The 20,520-nt window shown below is 48.1% G+C and overlaps 1 protein-coding gene across 1 annotated transcript in view; it reads left to right on the top strand.

Moving 5' to 3' along the window:
• NALCN (sodium leak channel, non-selective) overlaps positions 1-17,853 on the top strand; it is a 270,853-nt gene extending 253,000 nt beyond the window's left edge. Inside the window, exons 37-44 of the mRNA XM_061133830.1 lie at positions 5-98; positions 2,184-2,316; positions 2,992-3,107; positions 5,420-5,577; positions 9,226-9,376; positions 13,019-13,168; positions 14,817-14,934; positions 16,623-17,853. Of these exons, the coding sequence (XP_060989813.1) occupies positions 5-98; positions 2,184-2,316; positions 2,992-3,107; positions 5,420-5,577; positions 9,226-9,376; positions 13,019-13,168; positions 14,817-14,934; positions 16,623-16,816 (1,114 nt within the window). The 3' untranslated portion in view covers positions 16,817-17,853. The remainder of the gene's footprint in view (positions 1-4; positions 99-2,183; positions 2,317-2,991; positions 3,108-5,419; positions 5,578-9,225; positions 9,377-13,018; positions 13,169-14,816; positions 14,935-16,622) is intronic.
• Positions 17,854-20,520: the final 2,667 nt, after the last annotated feature.

Genomic DNA, 20,520 nt, shown 5'->3' with positions numbered 1-20,520 from the left:
TTAGGCATGCAAACTTTTCTTCAGCTGGCAAAGCTATTACTGTACTGTTCCGAATTGTCACAGGAGAAGATTGGAATAAGATTATGCACGACTGTATGGTAAATGTCTCTTCATCGCTAACAATGCCTAGACTTAGAAGCAGATGAAACTCTTTGGTGATGTAATGGCACCATCATTCTTGTAGTGTCAAGACTGTATACAAAACACATATCCTGGTGTTTTAATCCATAAAGCTGCGTCCTCTTAAATTATAGTATATACACATACAAGAAAGATACCCAGTGAACCCAACTCAAGCTATTGTAGTTCCATTCAACAAATTTGCATCATTTGAGCATTGTTCGGTCCCTCCTGTCTTTGACATTCTGGCAGTCAAGTTCAAAGAGGAGAGTTCCGATCTTTGATTTAATTTATTCAACAGATACTTACTAGGCCCCTGTTTCTGTGCTGGCCCCTGTCCTAGGTGCTAGGGCTTCAGCGAGTCCAAGGCATTCTCGAGGAGCTTATATCAGGGGTTCCGAGCAATACTCTTCCTCAGGTATCCTTGCTTCTAGGGACTAAGCCTTCACCATCCTCAGGTCTCAGTTTAAAGCTCAGTTCCTTCAGGAACCCTGCCCAACACTAAGCCTGCAGTTCTGTGTTCTCCCAGTATTCTGTATTTCTTCGTCGCTGTGTGGTTGCTCACACAACCACAGTGAGTTATCAGCTTGATTGGTTCATTTCATCCACCTCTGACCCTCCAGACCAACGGACAAAAGAAATTTCTGCAAACCTGGCAATTCAGTGGCCACCACCCCTGTGTGGTTATTGAGCCCCTGAGGTGCGATTAGTGCAACTGAGGAATTGAATTCTCCATTGCATTTCAATTGTATTGACTGTTAATGAACATAACTTTGAATTTAGATAGCCCCATGGAGTGGGGCTGAACCACCCTGGTGGTTCAGATGGTAAAGAATCTGCCTCCAATGTGGGAGGCCCGAGTTCAATCCCTGGGTCGGGAAGATAGCCTGAAGGAGAAAATGGCAACCCCGTCTAGTAGTATTCTTGCCTGGAGAATCCCCTGGACAGACGAGCCCTGAGGGCTATAGTCCGTGGGGTCACAAAGAGTCGGACACGACTGAGCGACTAACATTCACTGTCACTGATGTGGAGTTGGCAGCTACCGGTGGCCTGCAGGCCTCCAGACTGTTGGCGGCAGGGAGGAAGGGAGGGGCCTGGGGATAAACCAAACCCGGAGGAGGAGCTCAGGAACTTTACGTATGAGGGAACAGAGACAGAATTTACCAAAGCCAAAATAATACAAGGCAGAATCGATTAAATTCTAGATAAAAAAAATAAGCAAGCAGAAGGCCATGGAAATGTAGAAGAAAGACCTAGGTCTCCCTGACAGAAAGAAACCCTGAAGTCTCTGGGAGGTGTGTGAGTTTTATTGGGCCAGTGGAGAATGGGCAAGCTTAGGGATTTCCCTGGTGGCCCAGTGGTTGAGACTTCACCTTCCAATGTAGGAGGTTCAGATTTGATCCCTGGTCGGGGAGCTAAGACTCCACAGGCCCCGAGGCCGAAAAAAAAAAAAACCAAAACATAAAACAGAAGTAATATTGTAACAGATTCAATAAAGACTTTAAAAATGGTCCACATCAAAAAAAAAAAAAAAAAAAGAAGAAGGCTTTTGATAACCTGGAATCTTGTGCCATTTAATGACGTCTCATAGGGATGCTCCAAGAATTAGGATTCTGGCTTTTCCTTACCTAATCTGAATGTGAATTTGCTGTGTAGTGCGAATCTTCCTAAATCTTAACCCATTACTGAAGTCAGAGAATTTTTTAAAATACCTTTTTATCTGACTTTCTGCATTTTGCATCACAGTGACTACTGACTCTTTGGAGTTAGTGGAGGTGGCAAAAAGTGTCTCTTGGGAGAAACAGCTTCATTTTTGTTGTGCTTCTCAAATGGCAATGAACTTGGGATTCTGCAAGGCCAAAAGCATGGCATAAATGAAATATTCTTTTTGATTTTGGCCACAGATGGTGTACCCAGTGTATGGGGCTCTGAGAGATCACTTTGAAGTTAATTATATTTTATATTGTTAGGAATACGGTCACAATTACAGTTAGATAAAGGGAATTTATATTCTCCTCTGTTCTCTCCCTGGCCCCTGCCTCTTCCCTGCCATGGCCCCGCAGGTCCAGCCCCCCTTTTGTACTCCCGATGAATTTACATACTGGGCAACAGACTGTGGAAATTATGCCGGGGCACTTATGTATTTCTGTTCATTTTATGTCATCATTGCCTACATCATGCTAAATCTGCTTGTAGGTAAGTGATGCTCATTGAATATTTTTCAATCTCTTTAAACTCAGGTTGTTAGATAATTATGCACAATTTCCAAGTAATTATCCCGGGTTGCTTGGGGTGGGTGTTTTATGGCATTAATTATAAATTGTTGCCTCTCAGTCCAGAAACTGAAAAGACCTTTGAAAGGCACATAAATGACATTTGATTGCAATTTCAAGAGTTGTCCTATTTATTATGTCCATTAATTTCAAAAGCTCTTCTCATGGGTTCAGTTGAACAAGTATCAGAAAAGGCTACCTTTGCAGCCTTGAAATATCACAATTATGTTTTCAAAAGATGTACGTTGTCCACCCAGCTGTGGGGCCACCAGAACTCAATCTGATGTTTGAAAAGTGCCCTGGAACTCTCAATGAAGAGTTGAAGCCAGCTGGAGTGAGTAGCTATAGACACAGAATGCATGTTTATGCTCATGACCCTCATGTTTTGGAAAGGCAGGAGCTGGATAAATAGCCCGGTCCAAGTGTAAAACATGCCAACTTGGAAACCGTACTAAAATTACCCTTTAAAAATTTGGCTTATAATGTAGGTGATAAAATTCATTATTTGTAATCGATGTTTTACTTTTTGGGAAAAATGACAGATTAGCATAATTGCCTAACATCCTCATTTTTCTTTTCTTTTCTTCTTTTTCTTTAGCCATAATTGTGGAGAATTTCTCCTTGTTTTATTCCACTGAGGAGGACCAGCTTTTAAGTTACAATGATCTTCGCCACTTTCAAATCATATGGAACATGGTGGATGATAAAAGAGAGGTGAGAGAGTCGATTATTGTCTCATGCCCCACCCCAAAGACACTTAATGCCTTATTGCAAACTTTTCAATGGTTTTGTTGTTGTATTGAATTTGCATAGAACGGCCATTGCTGAATTGCAGAACGCTGTCATTGACAATTTAGAAGGACGAGCTAGGAGGGGAGAGGGACGGAAGAGCTCCCTGTCCTGTTCTTTCCAACCACAAGTGTCCTCTCCTTCCGACATTCAGAAGGTCATCAAGGAGAGGAAACCAAAGAGAGCTCTAAAGTGGCCAGCCTGGGCTCAGGGCAGGATGGGGTGAGGTTCACATCACCATAGTGACCTGAAAGGCAGATTCAAACAGCAATTCTGATTGGAAGTGCAAAGGAGTTATTTAAGTGGTTTCTGAAACTTACCATTTTGGACTTACTATTTGAATGTTTTCATCATAAAGCTTATCCAAGATTTCCTAGAGTGAGTCAGAGCAGTAGCTGCTCTTCCCCAGTCCCCCTCCTCCCCCTCTCCCCTTCTCCTGGCCCCCCCACCCCCCGCCCCTGCCTTCCTGACCCCTTCCCCCTCCTCTCCCCCCCTTCTTCCTTCCTCACCTCCTACCCCTCCCCCTCCTTCCTCCCCTTCCTCCTCTTCCCCCTTCATCCTCGCAAACCCTCAGGCGCAGTTCTAGGCACTAGGGAAACGACCATGAACATGATGGCAAGGTCCCTGTGCTCGCAGAGCCTCCAGGGAGACAAACTATAAAAAGTGAAACAGTAATGATTGTAATGATGATGTTTATTTCAAGAAGCGATAAACACTTTGAAAAAGGTGTGACAGGGTTGAGAGTGGCTGGAGCTGGGGGCAGATGTTTTAGCAGGGTGGTCGTGAAGGCCTGGCTGAGCCGGTGTTATCTGACTTCACATCTGAGGAGTGAGGGAAGTTCGGCCACAGGCAGACCTGGGGGAAGATCTGGAAATGGTTTCTGGAAGAATCGACTGCGGACACAGAGGCCAGGGAGCCGGAAGCAGAGTGGACAGGGTTTCCTGGATCAGAGCTGGGGTCTGCAGAGGGCGCACGGCTTTCCCCAGGCCCTGTGCTCTCTCTCCCCTTGGTGAACCCCCCGCCCCGGGCACTGGTCTGGGGGGGTTTCTTCCAAGATGCTGACCTGGCCTCCATCTCACCTGGATCTGCTGAGCTCTCCATCACTGCCGCCTGCAGAGGCCTGCCCTCCGTGGACACACACGCAAGTCGGCACACCGCTCACACGTGTGGACGTTAGTAACTGGCAGGAATTCACGGGCTGCCAGCCTCCCTGCCTCTCACCCAGTTCTTCCATTCAAAGTCAGAGCCAGGCTGGCACTGCAGGTGTCGTTGCCCCGAAGGGAGTGACCCGTATTAGGGGCTCAGAGTCTGGATCTGCTGCGAGCTGGGCCTCCTGGATGGGATTGCCCTCAAGCTGAAGAGGACCCGGAAAGGAGTGGTCTTTCGGCAGAAGAGCAACTCAGAATCCATAATTAGCCATGCCTAGCATCTGGACTAAGTGAAGAGGAGGATCGTGCCCACGTGGGCCCCCCGTCTTCGACTCCGTGCATCACTGTCCTCTCGGCTCACGTGTTAGAGAAACATCAGCATGGGCTGAGTCCGTGCGGCAGGCACCGGGAGAGACGTAAAGCAGGAGCCGTGCTGGGGAGGCGGAGGGTGACCTCTGCCCCTCCCGGCTCCTGGGTGCCCGAGGTGGCGGGGATGTCCCTGTCCCCACCCCACCCCCCGGAACCAGAGAAGCTCCCGCAGAAACTCCCAGGAGCCAGCTCTTCATCCTGGTCTCCTCCGGCTGTGCAGACCCACCCTGCCTCGGGAGGCCAGCAGCTTCCTCGTTCTCGTGCTGGTTTATGGCAGCTTTTGAGGACTAGCTGTGGGCTCTTTGGCTGTGAAAACAGAACGCCAAGCAAATCATGGTGGCCTAAGGATGATTTCCGAATGACAGCGCTCTGTTGCCAGGCTTCCTCGGCGGCTCAGTGGCAAAGAACCCGCCTGCCAGTGTGGGAGACGAGGGTTCGATCCCCTGGGTCGGGAAGAGCCCCTGGAGAAGGAAATGGCAACCCACTCCAGTCTTCTTGCCTGGAGAGTCCCACAGACAGAGGAGACAGGCAGGCTACAGTCCACGGGGTCGCAAGGAGTCCGATGCGACAACCATCAACATGCTCTGCCACCAGCGGGTGATCCACTCCAGTGTTCTTACCTGGGAAACACCATGGGCAGAGGAGGCAGGCGGGCTGCAGTCCATGGGGTCGCATAGACTCCTCTGCGACCTAACAGCCATCCCCACGCTGTGTCGCCAGGGGGTGATCCCGACCTTCCGCGTGAAGTTCCTGCTGCGGCTCCTGCGGGGCAGGCTGGAGGTGGACCTGGACAAGGACAAGCTTCTGTTCAAGCACATGTGCTACGAGATGGAACGGCTGCACAATGGCGGCGACGTCACCTTCCACGACGTGCTCAGGTACGGGCGTGGCGGGGGGGCGTGGCGGGGTGTGGCGGGGGCGTGGCGGGGGCGTGGCTCCCAGCTCCGAGTCTCAGCTGCAGGGGCCGTGAGCCCCCTGCCCCTTCGTTCGCAGGAAGGAAGACATCCAGAAGGCCGGGGATCTGCTCAGTTCCTGGGGCCAAGCTGGGGCTGCAGTCTGATCCGTCTTCTCACCCGTGGGTCCGACCAGAGTCGGCCTGGCCCGCCCAGAGACGGGCGCCCCTGCTTGGTTGAGACACCCCATTTCCAGACGTTTCCTGAGGACCCCAGATAGGACAGAAGGGCAGACGGAGGCTCAGCCCTTTCTTCTCTCTGAGCGGCTTCTGCGTTATTTGCTAGGATTGCTTTGACAAAATCCCATGCTCTGAGTGGTCTAAGCAGGCAAGTGGATTGTCTGGAGGCTGGAAGTGAATTCAAGGAGTCAGCAGACGGGGTTCTCTCTGAGGCTGGGAGGGAGGATCGGATCCAGGCCTCGCCCGGGGCTGCTGGTGGCGTGCTGGTCATTGCTGGTGTTTCTTGGCTGTGGAAGCATCACCCTGATCTCTGCCTTCATCTTCACGGGACGTGCTCGACGTGTGTGTGTCTGTGTGTCTGTCCAGGTGTCCCCTTTGTAAGGACACCAGATCATCTCGGATGAAAGACCCACCGTCCTCCAGCACGACCTCCTCCTAACTAATTACATCTGCAGTGCGTGCGTGTGCATGCGCCGTTGCTCCCGTCGTGTCTGACTCTTTAGGACCCCAGGGACTGCAGCTCACCAGCTCCTCTGTCCGTGGGATTCTCTAGGAAAGAGTACTAGAGTGGGTTGCCATGCCGTCCTCCAGGGGATCTTCCCGACTCAGGGATCGAACCTGGGTCTCCTGCATTGCAGGCAGATTCTTTACTGTCTGAGCCGCCAGGGAAGCCCAATCTGCAGTGACCTATTCCCAAATAAGATCACACTCTGAGGGCCTGGCGTGAGGACTCCAGCATACCTTTTGTTGAGGGAAAACAGTTCAACTCAACAGCTTCTTAAATGGGAGTCCGTGGATAAAATTCAGAGGTCTGTGGTCTTGGAAAGAGAAACAGTTCCATCTTTATTTTCACTAGTCATTGGCTGCAATGCACCAGCTCCTTCAGTGATGAATGCAGGCAACAAACCACAGAGGTGTTAACAATACAGTAGCTGTGTCTTTATCACCAGTAGAATTCACAGACATTTTCACGTCCATTACTGCATGTCTGATATCTTAAAATACCTGTTATGCTTCCCAGTTCTGAGATATAACAGTCATTTCACCTCAGCTAGATGTTATTATTCAATATAATAGTAGAGAAGTTCTGATTTTACTGTATCACCACCTTTTCAAAGAAAATAATCTAAGGACTCAATTTCTGTATAATCCATTTCCTGTATAATGTGGATTTCGTACTGCATTCAAAACCTTATGCTAAGAAATGTTGCATCAGCTGCACTGCCAAAGGATCCATGCTCCAGAAAAAGTCAAGAAAACCCTCTACCACCAGTAGCTATGTTCATCATGTGGCAAATACCCAGCCAATTAAATGTTGGGTATTGCATCACAAATTTCAGGAGCATCCATGCGTACAGAAATACGTCATAACTGGAATCTGAAAAATGACCAGAACAGAGGAAGGATCTGGGAGAAGTTCTCAAGTTATCCATTCTACCTCTCCCTCTTCCCTTCTTCTGGGAGCAAGTGAAAAGGCAGGCCAAGATGAGGCAGAAAACACAGATGAGAGCAAAGAGTGCCATCTCTCTCAGAATGTCACCTCATCTTCCTCATAGTGACAGTTTCAGACGGCAAGTGAGGTGTGTAGACACATCACTGTCCCCACTAATTACCATCCAGTCTCTTTGGATGACATTGTGTGTCTGATCAAATGGACCCAGACGAAGCTGATGGAGGCATCCTTTGCCCCTCCTTATCCTTCTTGCCCTGGATATGATCACAAGTGGTCCACAACGATGAGATTCTTGACAAGGCAGGGGAGAGCACTTCTTCCCCAGTGGTGGGAAGAGGCCTAGATAGAGTAGGTCATGGAACTGATACCAGGGCTGCATGGGGAAAGCCCCTCAGGCACCTCCACGCTGTGATCTGGGCTGTGTAGATGGATGTGAGCTCACAGCCGGGGGCAGGCAGGGGCTACGCGGGACAGCACCCAACTGCCGGAGGGCTCCGTATCCCCCTTTGGCTGCGAGCCCCTCAGCCTGAACATGTGAGGTGCCTCGTTGCCCAGGCGCCCCCACGCGGCAGGTCAGCTGAGTCGCTGTCATCTGTCCGTTGTCTGGGCCTATTGTGCTAAGGGCCAAATGGGAGTGAGCGTTGCACCCTGGCTTTGAGCCCATCTGAAATGAATGAGGAAGGGACTTCCCTGGTGGCCCAGTGACTAAGACTCCTTGCGGTTGGGAGCGCGGGTTTGATTCCTGGTTGGGGAACTAGACCCTCAATGCCACAATTAAGAGTCTGCATGCCAGGCTTCCCTGATAGCTCAGTTGGTAAAGAATCCGCCTGCAATGCGGTTCGATTCCTGGGTTGGGAAGATCCGCTGGAGAAGGGATAGGCTATCCACTCCAATATTCTTGGGCTTCCCTGGTGGCTCAGCTGGTCAAGAACCTGCCTGCAATGCGGGAGACCTGGGTTCGATCCCTGGGTTGGGAAGATCCCCTGGAGAAGGGAAAGGATACCCACTCCAGTATTCTGACCTGGAGAATTCCATGGACTGTACAGTCCATGAGGTTGCAAAGAATTGAACACGACTGAGTGACTTTCACTTCACTTCATACCACAACTAAAGATCCCACATGCCATGACTGAGATGGAAGATCCTAAGTGCTGCAGCTAAGACCAGGCACAGCCAAATAAGTAAATAAAAGCAGATGTTTAAAAAATATAATAAATGAGAAAGATCTCAGGGAGCAAATGAGATAAATTGAGAGGGAAACGGTAGGGGGCCCGGGGAACAGGATACGTGACCCACAGCCAAGCATATTGACCATCACCAAATTTTTCTGTATATAAACATGATTTTTTTTTAATTTAACATTTTATTTTGTGTTGGAGTGTAGCCAGTTAACAATGCTGTGATAGTTTCAGGTGAATAGCGAAGGAACTCGGGCAGATACACGTGTATCCCTTCTCCCCCAGACTCCCCTCCCATCCAGGCTGCCACATACCATTAGGGAGTTTGTGGACAAGTACATAATGCTTTATTTAAAATGGATAACCAACAAGCATCTACTGTAAGCACAAGGACCATCACCAAATTGACCTGAATGTGAAGAAAGTATAGAGAGAACAGTCTTCCTTCTACAGGGGAAGTTCCAGACTCTTAAGCAGCTGATAATGAAGGTCATAGCCTAGCCTGGATCTTTTGTTTTACGAATGCTGATGGTGTGGTAAGCACCTTGCAGATAGTAGCACACTTCATCCTGTGGAAGGGGAGGTCCATGACTCTCCCCGGCTGATAGATGAGGGTGGAGACAGGGCGGTGACATAATCAGCTGGTCGGGGTGGCATCGGAAACTTACACTGGCTGGATGGAGTCGCCTCCTCTCTGGATTCTGTGATGGCCACAAGCCTGGCCCCCAGGGGCATCAGAGCTCACCACTATGCCCCCCCACAGCATGCTCTCCTACCGGTCAGTGGACATCCGCAAGAGTTTGCAGCTGGAAGAGCTGCTGGCCAGGGAGCAGCTAGAGTACACCATCGAGGAGGAAGTGGCCAAGCAGACCATCCGCATGTGGCTGAAGAAGTGCCTGAAGCGCATCCGAGCCGTGAGTGTGCCAGACCTGCGGGCCTTCCCTTCCTCCTCTGGGAGGAGGAGGCGGCGGGTGGGGGGAGGAAGAGGAGGAGAAAGAAGGAGAGGAGGGGGCATAGAGGAAGGTTGGAGGAGAGGGAGGAGGAAGAAGGGGAGGAGTGGGGAGGGGAGGAGGGGGAGAATCCAAAGGAAAGAGCTTTGGGAAGAGGAGGTGGGAGGGGAAGAGGAGGGAGGGGAGGAGGAAGGAGGGGGGAGGCGAGGAGGGGGGAGGGGAGAAGAGGGGAGGAGGAGGGATTGGGGGAGGAGGAGGAAGAAGGGGAGGAGGGGGGAGGGGAGAAGAGGGGAGGAGGAGGGATTGGGGGAGGAGGAGGAAGAAGGGGAGGAGGGGGGAGGGGAGGAGGGAGAGGATCCAAAAGAAAAAGCTTTAGAAAGAGGAGGAGGAGGGGGAGGGCAGGAGGAGGGAGGAGGGGAGGAGGGAGGCAGAGGGTTCAAAGGAAAGGGCTCCCACAGTACCTGGATTAGATCCTTCTGTGATCACCTTATGGACCTTCAACAATGTCACCCAATCCATTCACAGTGATTCAAACCCTAATTCTGGCCCAGAGTCAGCCGTACTCTCTTGAGCAGAGTCTGTAACAAGTTTCCATTGAATCACTTCTTTATAACACAATATGAATGTTTAAAAAGCAGTTTCAGTTCAGTTCAGTCGCTCAGTCGTGTCCGACTCTTTGCGACTCCATGAATCACAGCACGCCAGGCCTCCCTGTCCATCACCAACTCCCGGAGTTTATTCAAACTCATGTCCATAGAGTCGATGATGCCATCCAGCCATCTCATCTTCTGTTGTCCCCTTCTCCTCCTGCCCACAATCCCTCCCAGCATCAGGGTCTTTTCCAATGAGTCAGCTCTTCGCATGAGGTGGCCAAAGTATTGGAGTTTCAGCTTCAGCATCAGTCCTTCCAATGAACACCCAGGACTGATCTTCTTTAGGATGGACTGGTTGGATCTCCTTGTAGTCCAAGGGACTCTCAAGAGTCTTCTCCAACACCACAGTTCAAAAGCATCAATTCTTCGCTGCTCAGCTTTCTTCACAGTCCAACTCTCAAATCCATACATGACCACTGGAAAAACCATAACCTTGACTAGACGGACGTTTGTTGGCAAAGTAATGTCTCTGCTTTTTAATATGCTCTCTAGGTTGGTCATAACTCTCCTTCCAAGGAGTAAGTGTCTTTTAATTTCATGGCTATAACCACCATCTGCAGTGATTTTGGAGCCCAAAAAAATAAAGTCTGACACTGTTTCCACTGTTTCCCCATCTATTTTCCATGAAGTGATGGGACAAGATGCCATGATCTTAGTTTTCTGAATGTTGAGCTTTAAGCCAACTTTTTCACTCTCCTCTTTCACTTTCATCAAGAGGCTTTTTAGTTCCTCTTCACTTTCTGCCATAAGGGTGGTGTCATCTGCATATCTGAGGTTATTGATATTACTCCCGGCAATCTTGATTTCAGCTTGGGCTTCTTCCAGCCCTGCGTTTCTCGTGATGTACTTCGCATATAAGTTAAACAAGCAGGGTGACAATCTACAGCCTTGACGTACTCCTTTTCCTATTTGGAAACAGTCTGTTGTTCCATGTCCAGTTCTAACCATAAAAAGCAGTTTATGGATATTAAAATATTTACGATCACCTTTTATGAAAGGCAGGTGTTCACAATGCCAACAATCTCTACGTGTTTGAATGACAATTGACTTGACAAAGCTACTTTTAAATTGCCCAATTGCCTAAAATGCCCAATGTATTGTTGACAGTGTTGTTTGATCTTTAGTTAAAGACCACCTCTCCCCAAAAGTTATGATCTGCTTCCTGAACTATAAGCTTTAAGATTCTCTAATTCATAAATCAATGAATGTATACTGTGTTGATTGTGTTTGCAGTCAGCTTTTCTATTTGGTCATGACTTTTATGAATGCTTTTGACCTATGATTGGAAATGGCAACCCACTCCAGTATTCTTGCCTGGAAAATCCCGTGGATGGAGGAGCTTGGCAGGCTACAGTCCATGGGGTTGCAAAGAGTCAGACATGGCTGAGCGACTTCACTTTCACTTTCACACACGGGTTGGGGGGGTGGGGAAATCAAATGAACCAGTAAACGTTTATACAGAACAAATTTTTTATCTTGTTTCTAAGAACATCAACTGCAAAGCGTGTCTATTGGAGGAGAAAAGGTCCCCAGAGAAAAAGGCCAGTCCAGCCTCCTATAGCAAGGCAGCTGTGACAGATGCCCCCCCCCCACTTCTGAGTTCGCTCAGTGTTCCCCACCCCCTGCCCCATCAGCCCTGCTAGGTCAGGGGTCACGTCTGCCCCCCACAGTCCCTGGCAGGGCACGGGCATTGCTGACTCTCTCCCAGAACGTCCTGGCCTCAGTGTGTGCCAGGACAGTTTGGCCCGCTGCGACCAGAGCCAAGCCTAGAACAAAGCAAGGGTTTCTCTCAACCACCCAGGTGTCCTGCTTCTTAGAACTCGGAGGAAAGGAGCGAGCTACGTTGGCTTTAGTGAGCATAGAATAAGAAAAGAAGGGGAAAAAAATAGAAACTCATGTTAATGATCTAAAAATCCTGTCACACCGTATAATATAGGGAACTGTATTCAATATTGTGAAATAACCTATAAGGAGAAAATACCTGAAAAAGAATGTATATGTGAGTATGCTGCTACATGCTAAGTCGTTTCAGTTGTGTCCAACTCTTTGTGACCCCATGGACTGTAACTTGCCAGGCTCCTCTGTCCTTGGGATTTCCCAGGCAAGAATACTGGAGTGGGTTGTCATTTCCTTCTCCATTATATATATATATAATGGTATTGGTTGCTCAGTCATATCTGACTCTTTATGACCCCATGGACTGTAGCCCACCAGACTCCTCTGTCCATGGGATTTCGCAGGCAAGAATATTGAAGTGGGTTGCCGTTTTCTCCTCTAGGGGATCTTCCTGACCCAGGAATCAAACCCACCTCTCCTGTGTTGCAGGCAGATTCTTTACCATCTGAGCCGCCAGGGATATGGCTGGGCTGTACACCTGAAACTTAGATGATATTATAAATTGACTATAAATCAATTAAAAATTGTTTAAAAAGAAGGAAAAACAATTCTGTTTAAAATAAAACTTACATGGTAGTATCAGTGAACATAAGGATTGTTATGCAGATGAACATTCCAAGCCCTCCTCTAAAGCTGTCTGATACCCATCAGGGAAAAACTCTCATTTGGAAGCTCTTAAGTGGTCACCAGGCTTCCCTGGTGGCTCAGATGGTAAAGTGTCTGCCCACAATGCGGGAGACCCGGGTTCAATCCCTGGGTCGGGAAGATCCCCTGGAGAAGGAAATGGTAACCCACTCCAGTACTCTTGCCTGGGAAATTCCACGGGCGGAGGAGCCTGGTATGCTACAGCCCACGGGGTCGCAAAGAGTCAGACATGACTGAGTGACTTCCCTTTCTTGCTTTCTTTCCTTCTTTCCTTCTTTCTATTTTTCTTTCAAGTGGTCACCGGGCAGGAAGGTCCTTTGGAGAGAGGAGAAGAGAGGAAGATTTGAATGGTGGGGGTAGGGGATGTTGGGCTGACTTTCCCGTTCCTGAAAGAAGGATCCTGTCTCCATAGAAACAGCAGCAGTCCTGCAGCATCATCATCAGCCTGAAGCAGAGCCAACAGCAGGAGTTGAAGCGGATCCTCAACCCTCCCAGCATTGAGACCACGCAGCCCAGCGAGGACCTGAAGACCAATAGTCAGGACAACAGCGTGCAACCTGAGGTATGGGCAGGGGGCGTCTGTCACCCATGAATGTTCACAGAACAGGAGCTGGTGCCATTCACGTAGACATTTCACACAAGTGATGCTACTTCTAATAGGAAGTTAAGTTGATTAAAAAAAAAAAAAATGACTGCAACATATTGATCCAGTTTATGTTTGTGTCCTTGTCATCCCTGAATTTGTGGAACTTATTTCAAAAGATTCTGATTTATATGGACACACACACACAAAAAAAGGAATGTTCTAAACTTAATAATCCTGTTGATATTTGTCTAAAGAGTTAATATCACATCTGTAAAGGTTTGAGTCCAGCCATAGCCCGTGACTTAGGAGAATATGGTTTGCCTGAAGTTCTGCCCTCAATATTTTCTCTTCTTCACCAAGTCCTAGAAACTTGCAGTCAAGTGAGCAAAAGGTTTGCAGTTGGCCTTCAGCCTCCTTAAACAGGTTCATCGAGGATTAGTCCTCCTTTTGTTGGGCATCAGAAGAGCATATGGAAATCAGGGAGGCTTAGCATAAAGACCTTCTGTGTACTGGGGCTCAGCCTAGCTTCATTTCCAGCCTCCATCTGCATGTCCATAAAACAGCTCAGCGTCACCAGCCTCCTGGAGAGCATGTGGGTGAGAAGCAGCTGGCAGAGGGCCCAGGCCTTGTGAGGCTTTCAGTGTGAATCAGGTGGAGCTGGTCCAGCATCGTGATGTGTAGTGACACAGTCAGAGCCGGCAACAGACACTGATGCCTGGGGCTCCGTGGCCGAGCAGGACCTTCCAAGGGGCCTCTTGCGCCACAGCCCTGTTTTGGGTGGATTCACATGTCATTGGCTCTCCCCGACCCCCAGCCAGTAGGAATCATGGGCCACTGAGACTTGAGCCAGGACGGTCAACACGGGGGACAATGTGGGGCATCTACAATGGCCCTGCCACTTGTCTGCCCTGAGGGTGGCCAGCAGTAGTCACCTGTGGGGCTGGCAAAGCAGGGAGGTGATGCTGACTGAGCATTCTGGTTTGGGGTTAAAAAACTCAAAGAGAGGTGAGGACCACAGTGCCGATAGGGAAGGAGAAGATGCTGGTAAGGCAGAGACTGGGTGAGATGCGTGGAGGAAATCCAAGCATTTCTCCTTGACCTCAGTCTTAGTTGATTGAAGTCTCATTCTCCTCTGGGGCTCATCCCAGAGTTTCATCTCCTGAGGATTCATCTGGAAGCTCTAGGCGCTGACCCCCAGGTTGGCAAGCATGTGCTGCCCCCAAAGCAGGTCATCCCTGCTACCCCCACTTCTTCCTAGAAGCCCTTCCCTGCTGTCCTGGTGCATGGCGGTGCCCCCAGGAGTAGGGGGCTTGAAGCTGTGGAATGGAGGTATCCAGGAGGGATGCCCAAGAAAAGGGGCCACCTGGAAAGTCAGGCTTTTCATCCTCACAGTGTGCAGTGGTGACTTTGTCAAAGTTTCCTTGACTCTTTTGCCCATGTTCGCTCTTCCAGTCCCCCTGGTGTACATGATCAGTCCATACTGTTTTCCTTACTTGGCTTTCCCACGGGCTTTCTTCCTTTCTTAAACTGAAATGAGGGGCCAGGCCAGCGCACAGAGGAGGGTGGAGGAGAGCACGTGGTGAGGGATAACCGCCTGACTCTCCCCCCACCCCCATCCCTACAGTCGAGCAGCCAGCAGCAACTCCTGAGCCCCACCCTCTCGGACCGGGGAGGGGGTCGCCAGGACGCAGCCGAGGCCGGGAAGCCCCAGCGGAAGTTCGGGCAGTGGCGCCTGCCCTCCGGTATGTACATCTAGTCCTTTCTCCAGCGATTGGCTCATCTGAAAGGTGGTTGTTCAGTCGCTCAGTCGTGTCTGACTCTGCGACCCCGTGGACTGCAGCACGTCAGGCTTCCCTGTCCTTCACCATCTCCCGGAGTTTGCTCAAACTCATGTCCATTGAGTCGGTGATGCCATCCAACCATCTCATCCTCTGTTGTCCTCTTCTCCTCCTGCCCTCAATCTTTCCCAGCATCAGGGTCTAAAAGGTATCAGTCCTCTTTGTGTGTTTGGGGTCTTGAATTTCAGAATTTAGGTCAGACTAGGGATCGAACCACCACTGGTGATCCAGTGGCTTGGATTTCAAGTTTCACTGTAGGGGGCCTGGGTTCAATCCCTAGTCTGAAAGTAAGATCCCAGAAAGTCATGCAGTGTGGCCAAAAACAACAAAAAAGTTATATACAGACAGCGAAATGATGAAAAATGTACTTCCCTCATCAGAAACATTTTCCTCAAAATGGCTTCTCTAAGTAGAATAATGTTAGCCCTTGTTTTCAGCTAATAGAGATGGCAGCTCCTATTTTTTTTAATAGTTTTATTTATTTATTTATTAGGCTGAGGTGGGTCTTCCTTGCAGTGCATAAACTTCTCTAGTTGTGGCACATGGGCTTAGTTGTCCCGTGACCTGTGGGATCTTATTTCCCAGGTCAGGGATCGAACCCTCATCTCCTGCATTGGAAGGCAGATTCTTAACCACTGGACCACCAAGGAAGTCTCAGCAGCCCCTGTTAGCAAAGATATTATAACCACAACATAGAAAGATCGAGAGATTACCGCCATAGGCTTCCAGTGCACATTCCAGGCATTCCCTAACTTAGGCAACATGCATTTACTCTAAGAGGGCGTAGGTGGGTGGGTACATGTCACTCAGAAAATGACATAGGGCTCTCAGAGAAAGAACAACAAAATCTATTCAGTGCAGTGTAATATGTTTCAGTACTTACTATACACCAGTCACTATCCTAACTGCCTTCCATCTGTTCCTTCACTTGATCCTCACAACCCTATTATTTTCCACATTTCACTGATTCAGTGAGTTTTCTTCTAGAGCAGCTTGGAAAACCAGGATAATCCCATTCAGAGCATGCAGAGTGAGAGGGAGAGCAATGATCTTCCTAGTTCAGTGCTTTCTCTGTGGATAACTCAGCCCACAGGGAAGTGGGGGCTTCTTACGTTTGCCCAATGCCTCTTAACAGCAGAGAGGGAAGTCTTTCTTCCAGTTGTTGTTTAGTTGTTAAATCACGTCCAGCTCTTTGCTACCCCATGGACTGTAGCCCGCCAGGCTCCTCTGTCCTTGGGATTCTCCAGGCAAGAATACTGGAGTGGGTTGTCAGGCCCTTCTCCAGGAGATCTTCCCCACCCAGGGATTGAACCTGCATCTCTTATGTCTCCTGCATTGGCAGATAGGTTCTTTACCACTAGCACCACCTGGGAAGCCCCCATTATGAATATGCAGAATCCAGTGCTTGGAAAGGTTTCATATGTGACATCTATGGATAGGACCTGCTCGTGGAAAGCATGACTGATGGGACCATCAGGGTGTTTCAGGGACCATCAGGGTGTTTCAGGAATAGCTTGTGATGGGGCCGGGGTTGGGGGCCGGGGTTGGGGAACCACACCATGTTGCTCACGGAGCTTTTATTGATTCGACAGCACCAAAACCAATAAGCCACTCTGTGTCTTCGGTCAACTTACGGTTTGGAGGGCGGACCACAATGAAATCTGTCGTGTGCAAAATGAACCCCATGACAGACACCGCTTCCTGTGGTTCCGAGGTTAAGAAGTGGTGGACCCGGCAGCTGACCGTGGAGAGTGATGAAAGCGGAGATGACCTTCTGGACATTTAGGTGGAAACCAATGCAGATGAAAGTCCACTGGCGAAAACTGACTTCTGATGTGTACTTTCATTGTCCAGTGAGCAATCGTAATTGATGTATAATTTAAGTCCAACTTGTAACAAGATTTTTTAGAACTAATTTCTGGATCCTGCCATGGGAAGGCATAAAACTGGGTCCATCAAAGCTGTATTTGTGATGAGTTATTGCCACAAATCCAAGAGAATCAGCACAGTGGCAGTATCCATAATATTAGACACTATACTAATGCCAGATGTAGATCATTCAAAATTTCCATTGTCTATGTAAACTAAGGTATATATTCGTGTATACTCTTATGCATTATTACCACCCCCTGAAAGAGTGCTTAGCCCAAAGTAGCGGATATTTATAGTGCGGGAGATATAGTTTTAGTTTGTTTTTCCTACTTCTTCTAGAAATACTTTTCTTGGGAGAATTTATTATTTATGATTGATCTGCAAAGGTCAGCACCAAGCTCATGCTAAAATGATAGTAGTTTTACAAACTACAGATTCTGAATTTTAAAAAGTCTGTTCTTTTTCTTAGGTTATTTTTTAAAATCTGCACAAGCTATTTAGAGATCAGAACAAGTCAGTGTCTGTTCCCAGTCACTCAGTGGAACTGTGGCCTGCTCCCAAGAGAATTCCGTGTATAGGTATCAAGCAAAGAATTGGCCTGAAGAGCTGACTGGTTTAAAACAAAGCTGTACATAGATCACTCAGGGGGAGCATGGTTACATGAAGATGTTGAGTTTCTTTAAAAGCCCTTTAATCACAGTTTAGCAAAAAAAAAGTAAAACTACATGATTCCGCTTAATTTAAAAATCTTCACATGTGTGATGTTATCATTGGCTTCATTTCTTACCCAAGGTTGGTCCCTTTGGCCATAAATCAGCAAAGACATTATAAGTTGGCTGCAACACACCATTGCCGTGTTCATTTCAAAATGATGGCCTTGCTGAAACTTCCTTGGTGGTCCGATGGTTAAGAATCTGCCTTGCAATGCAGGGGACGTGGGTTTGATCCCTGGGAATCTAAGATCCCACATGCTTGTGCACTGCTACCAAGACCCAATGCAGCCAAGTGAATTTTTTTTCTTTTTTTTTTTTTTAATGATGCCCTTGCTGCCAGATTCTCCTGTAGAAATAATGATACTCTCCAGAATCTCGCTCTCAGTTCACAGTTTAGGTATCTGACAACTCAGCTGTATTTGTTTCACACATCAGTGGTCCATGTCCTCTGGATGGAACCTTGGCTCTCTTACGCTGCGTCAACCAAGCGGAGGTGCGTTGGGGCTTTGACTACACTATTTGTAATTGGAGACTTGCTGTTCAGATGACTTCAATAGAATGATGACCTCAGAATCCTTTTGACCACCACCCCAGTCCCCAGGTTCTGTGTGACCTCTTTCTGTTTCTCACTATTTAACATTCTTAAACTAGCCAAATATCACATTCCCTCTGTATAACAAATGTGACATGGTGGTGACAGTCCATATAGCGTTTATATGATTAATTGTGACAAGATAATAGACAATTAAAGTCCGTGCAGCCAAAAGGATTTTATTTCATTTTTATGTTCATATGAAGTTTTCTTTTTGGACATAAGAAAATAAATATTGGATTTGTAAAAGAATTTACTCCAAGCTGATGATCAGCTCTAAACCCTTTTCTTGTGTGTGGACTTGGGGGGAGGGTAGGAGGGGGGCTTGGAGGTGGGGCCGCCAAGGAGATGGCATTTTGCAAACTCTGAATATTCTGTCGATAATTAGCTGGCAGAAGCACTGTCCCTGGTATTCATTTCAGCTCAGTCCCTAAGCCAGAATGTTCCTTTCACGTTAGTGCTTGTAAGGCTGAACGAACACCCTGTATCTTCCAAATTCACAACAGAGCAGAAAAGGAACTCAGGCGGCCAGGACACGGGTCTGTACTAGCGCTGCATGCAAACAACGTGTTTCTCCTCTTGGCTCATTATGCTTGAGTGATACAGCATCATCGTCCAAAACGGCTGAGCCTCTCCTAAAATGCTTGTAACTGATGCTCAGCAGAACATCATTGTTGTTCATTCTGCAGCGATGGCAAAATAGCAATGCACTTAAAGCTATAGCACCCTCCATTTGCAGTGAAGGAAAACAGTTACACGCCCCCCGTGGGACTCAGGGCCAGCCTCTTCCTGAAGCCAGCAGAGTGGACCGTAAGCCCAGAAGATAACATGCCCCACCCTGCTTTGAGATTTTTCATCAACTTATAAACAGGCCGGTTATGCAGATGGGAAAACCTGGACCACAGCGTCCCCTGGTCCTGGGGGAGGCCAGGCACTGACACTAATCCTGCCATCATGCCACCCGCTGCCTCTAATTAAGGGACGCTGTGGGTTCCGGGGGCATCAGAAAGCGTCAGGGATAGAATGCTTGGCGCAGGGCCCCCCAGGGGACCAGACCACCCATGCATCGCACATATGGTGATTCAGGGGACTCAGAGGGAATGAGGATGGGGAGAATGGCCAGACTGAGGCTATTCACTCGAATCTCAGTGGTGGGTCAACACAACAGCCATCAGCGGGGACTGGCCGTCTGTGCCCAGCTCATGCCAAATAGGATCGGGCACGCAGAAGAGAAACTGGACTCTAAAGCCTCAAGAAAAAGCAGTTTCTAGGCCAATTGAGTGATACGTTTGTCTCTTTGTAGGAAGTGGCATGTACCACACTCAGGTGGTTTTCAGTATGCTGCCAGCAATGGCACTCTTCGTCAAAGTCCTTCAAAGGATCCCCAAGTATTAAGCTGGCAAAGCAAGGCAGCCCTAGTTGAAATTCCTAGGTGAAAGCCCTAGGTGAAGATGAGAACCCCACTCACGTGGCCCCGTCTCTCCCTTGTTATGGACTGAATTGAGTCACCCCTACACCCACCCCACCCCACCCCCATAAAAAGATATATTGGAATTCTAGCTCCTGGTCCCTGCAGATGCGATTGTTTGGGAACAGGGTCTTTACAGATTCATAGAGTTAAGTTATAGTGAGGTCATTCCAGAGTAGGGTGGGCCCTTAATGCAATATGACTGGTGTCCTTATAAGAAGACAAGAGAGAGCTTACTTAAAAAGTAAGGAAATTCTGATACATGGATGAACCTTGAGGACATTATACTAGGTGAAATAAGCCTGCCACATAAAGACAAATACTGTATGATTCCATTTATCTGAGGTATCAAGAGTAGTAAAATTCATAGAAACAGTAGAATAGTGGTTGCCAGGGGCTGGGGGAAAGGAGACTTGCCTTTCAATGGATAGAGTTTCAGTTTTGCATAATAATGTGAGATGGGTTGCACAACAGTGTGAATGTACGTGACACCACTGAACCGCACACCTGAAATGATTAAAATGGTAAATTTTGTTGTATGCATTTTCTCAAAATGAAACATTTTTCTCATTTTTAATATACCCTACACCTAGGAGCCAAATTGAAATAGCGAAACAGTTCCAAAGCCACACTTAAATTATGCTTCCACATCTGCTTGCTTTCTATATTTGACCAGTATATCTGGTTTAAATTGAATAGTCTCTTCTCTTCCCCAGTATGGTGTATCACTCATTCAAAATTTAAAATCTTCCTGTACTATGCTAAGTAAATATTCAAGTCCCATTTGAACGTTAGAGGGTTTAAAAAAAAAAAGCATTGATTATTTATTTGTGTTATGGCTTTAC

This window comes from Dama dama, chromosome 30, assembly GCF_033118175.1.
Source record: "Dama dama isolate Ldn47 chromosome 30, ASM3311817v1, whole genome shotgun sequence".
NCBI classification, from domain to species: domain Eukaryota; kingdom Metazoa; phylum Chordata; class Mammalia; order Artiodactyla; family Cervidae; genus Dama; species Dama dama.
This window is presented reverse-complemented; position numbering and strand designations above follow the sequence as displayed.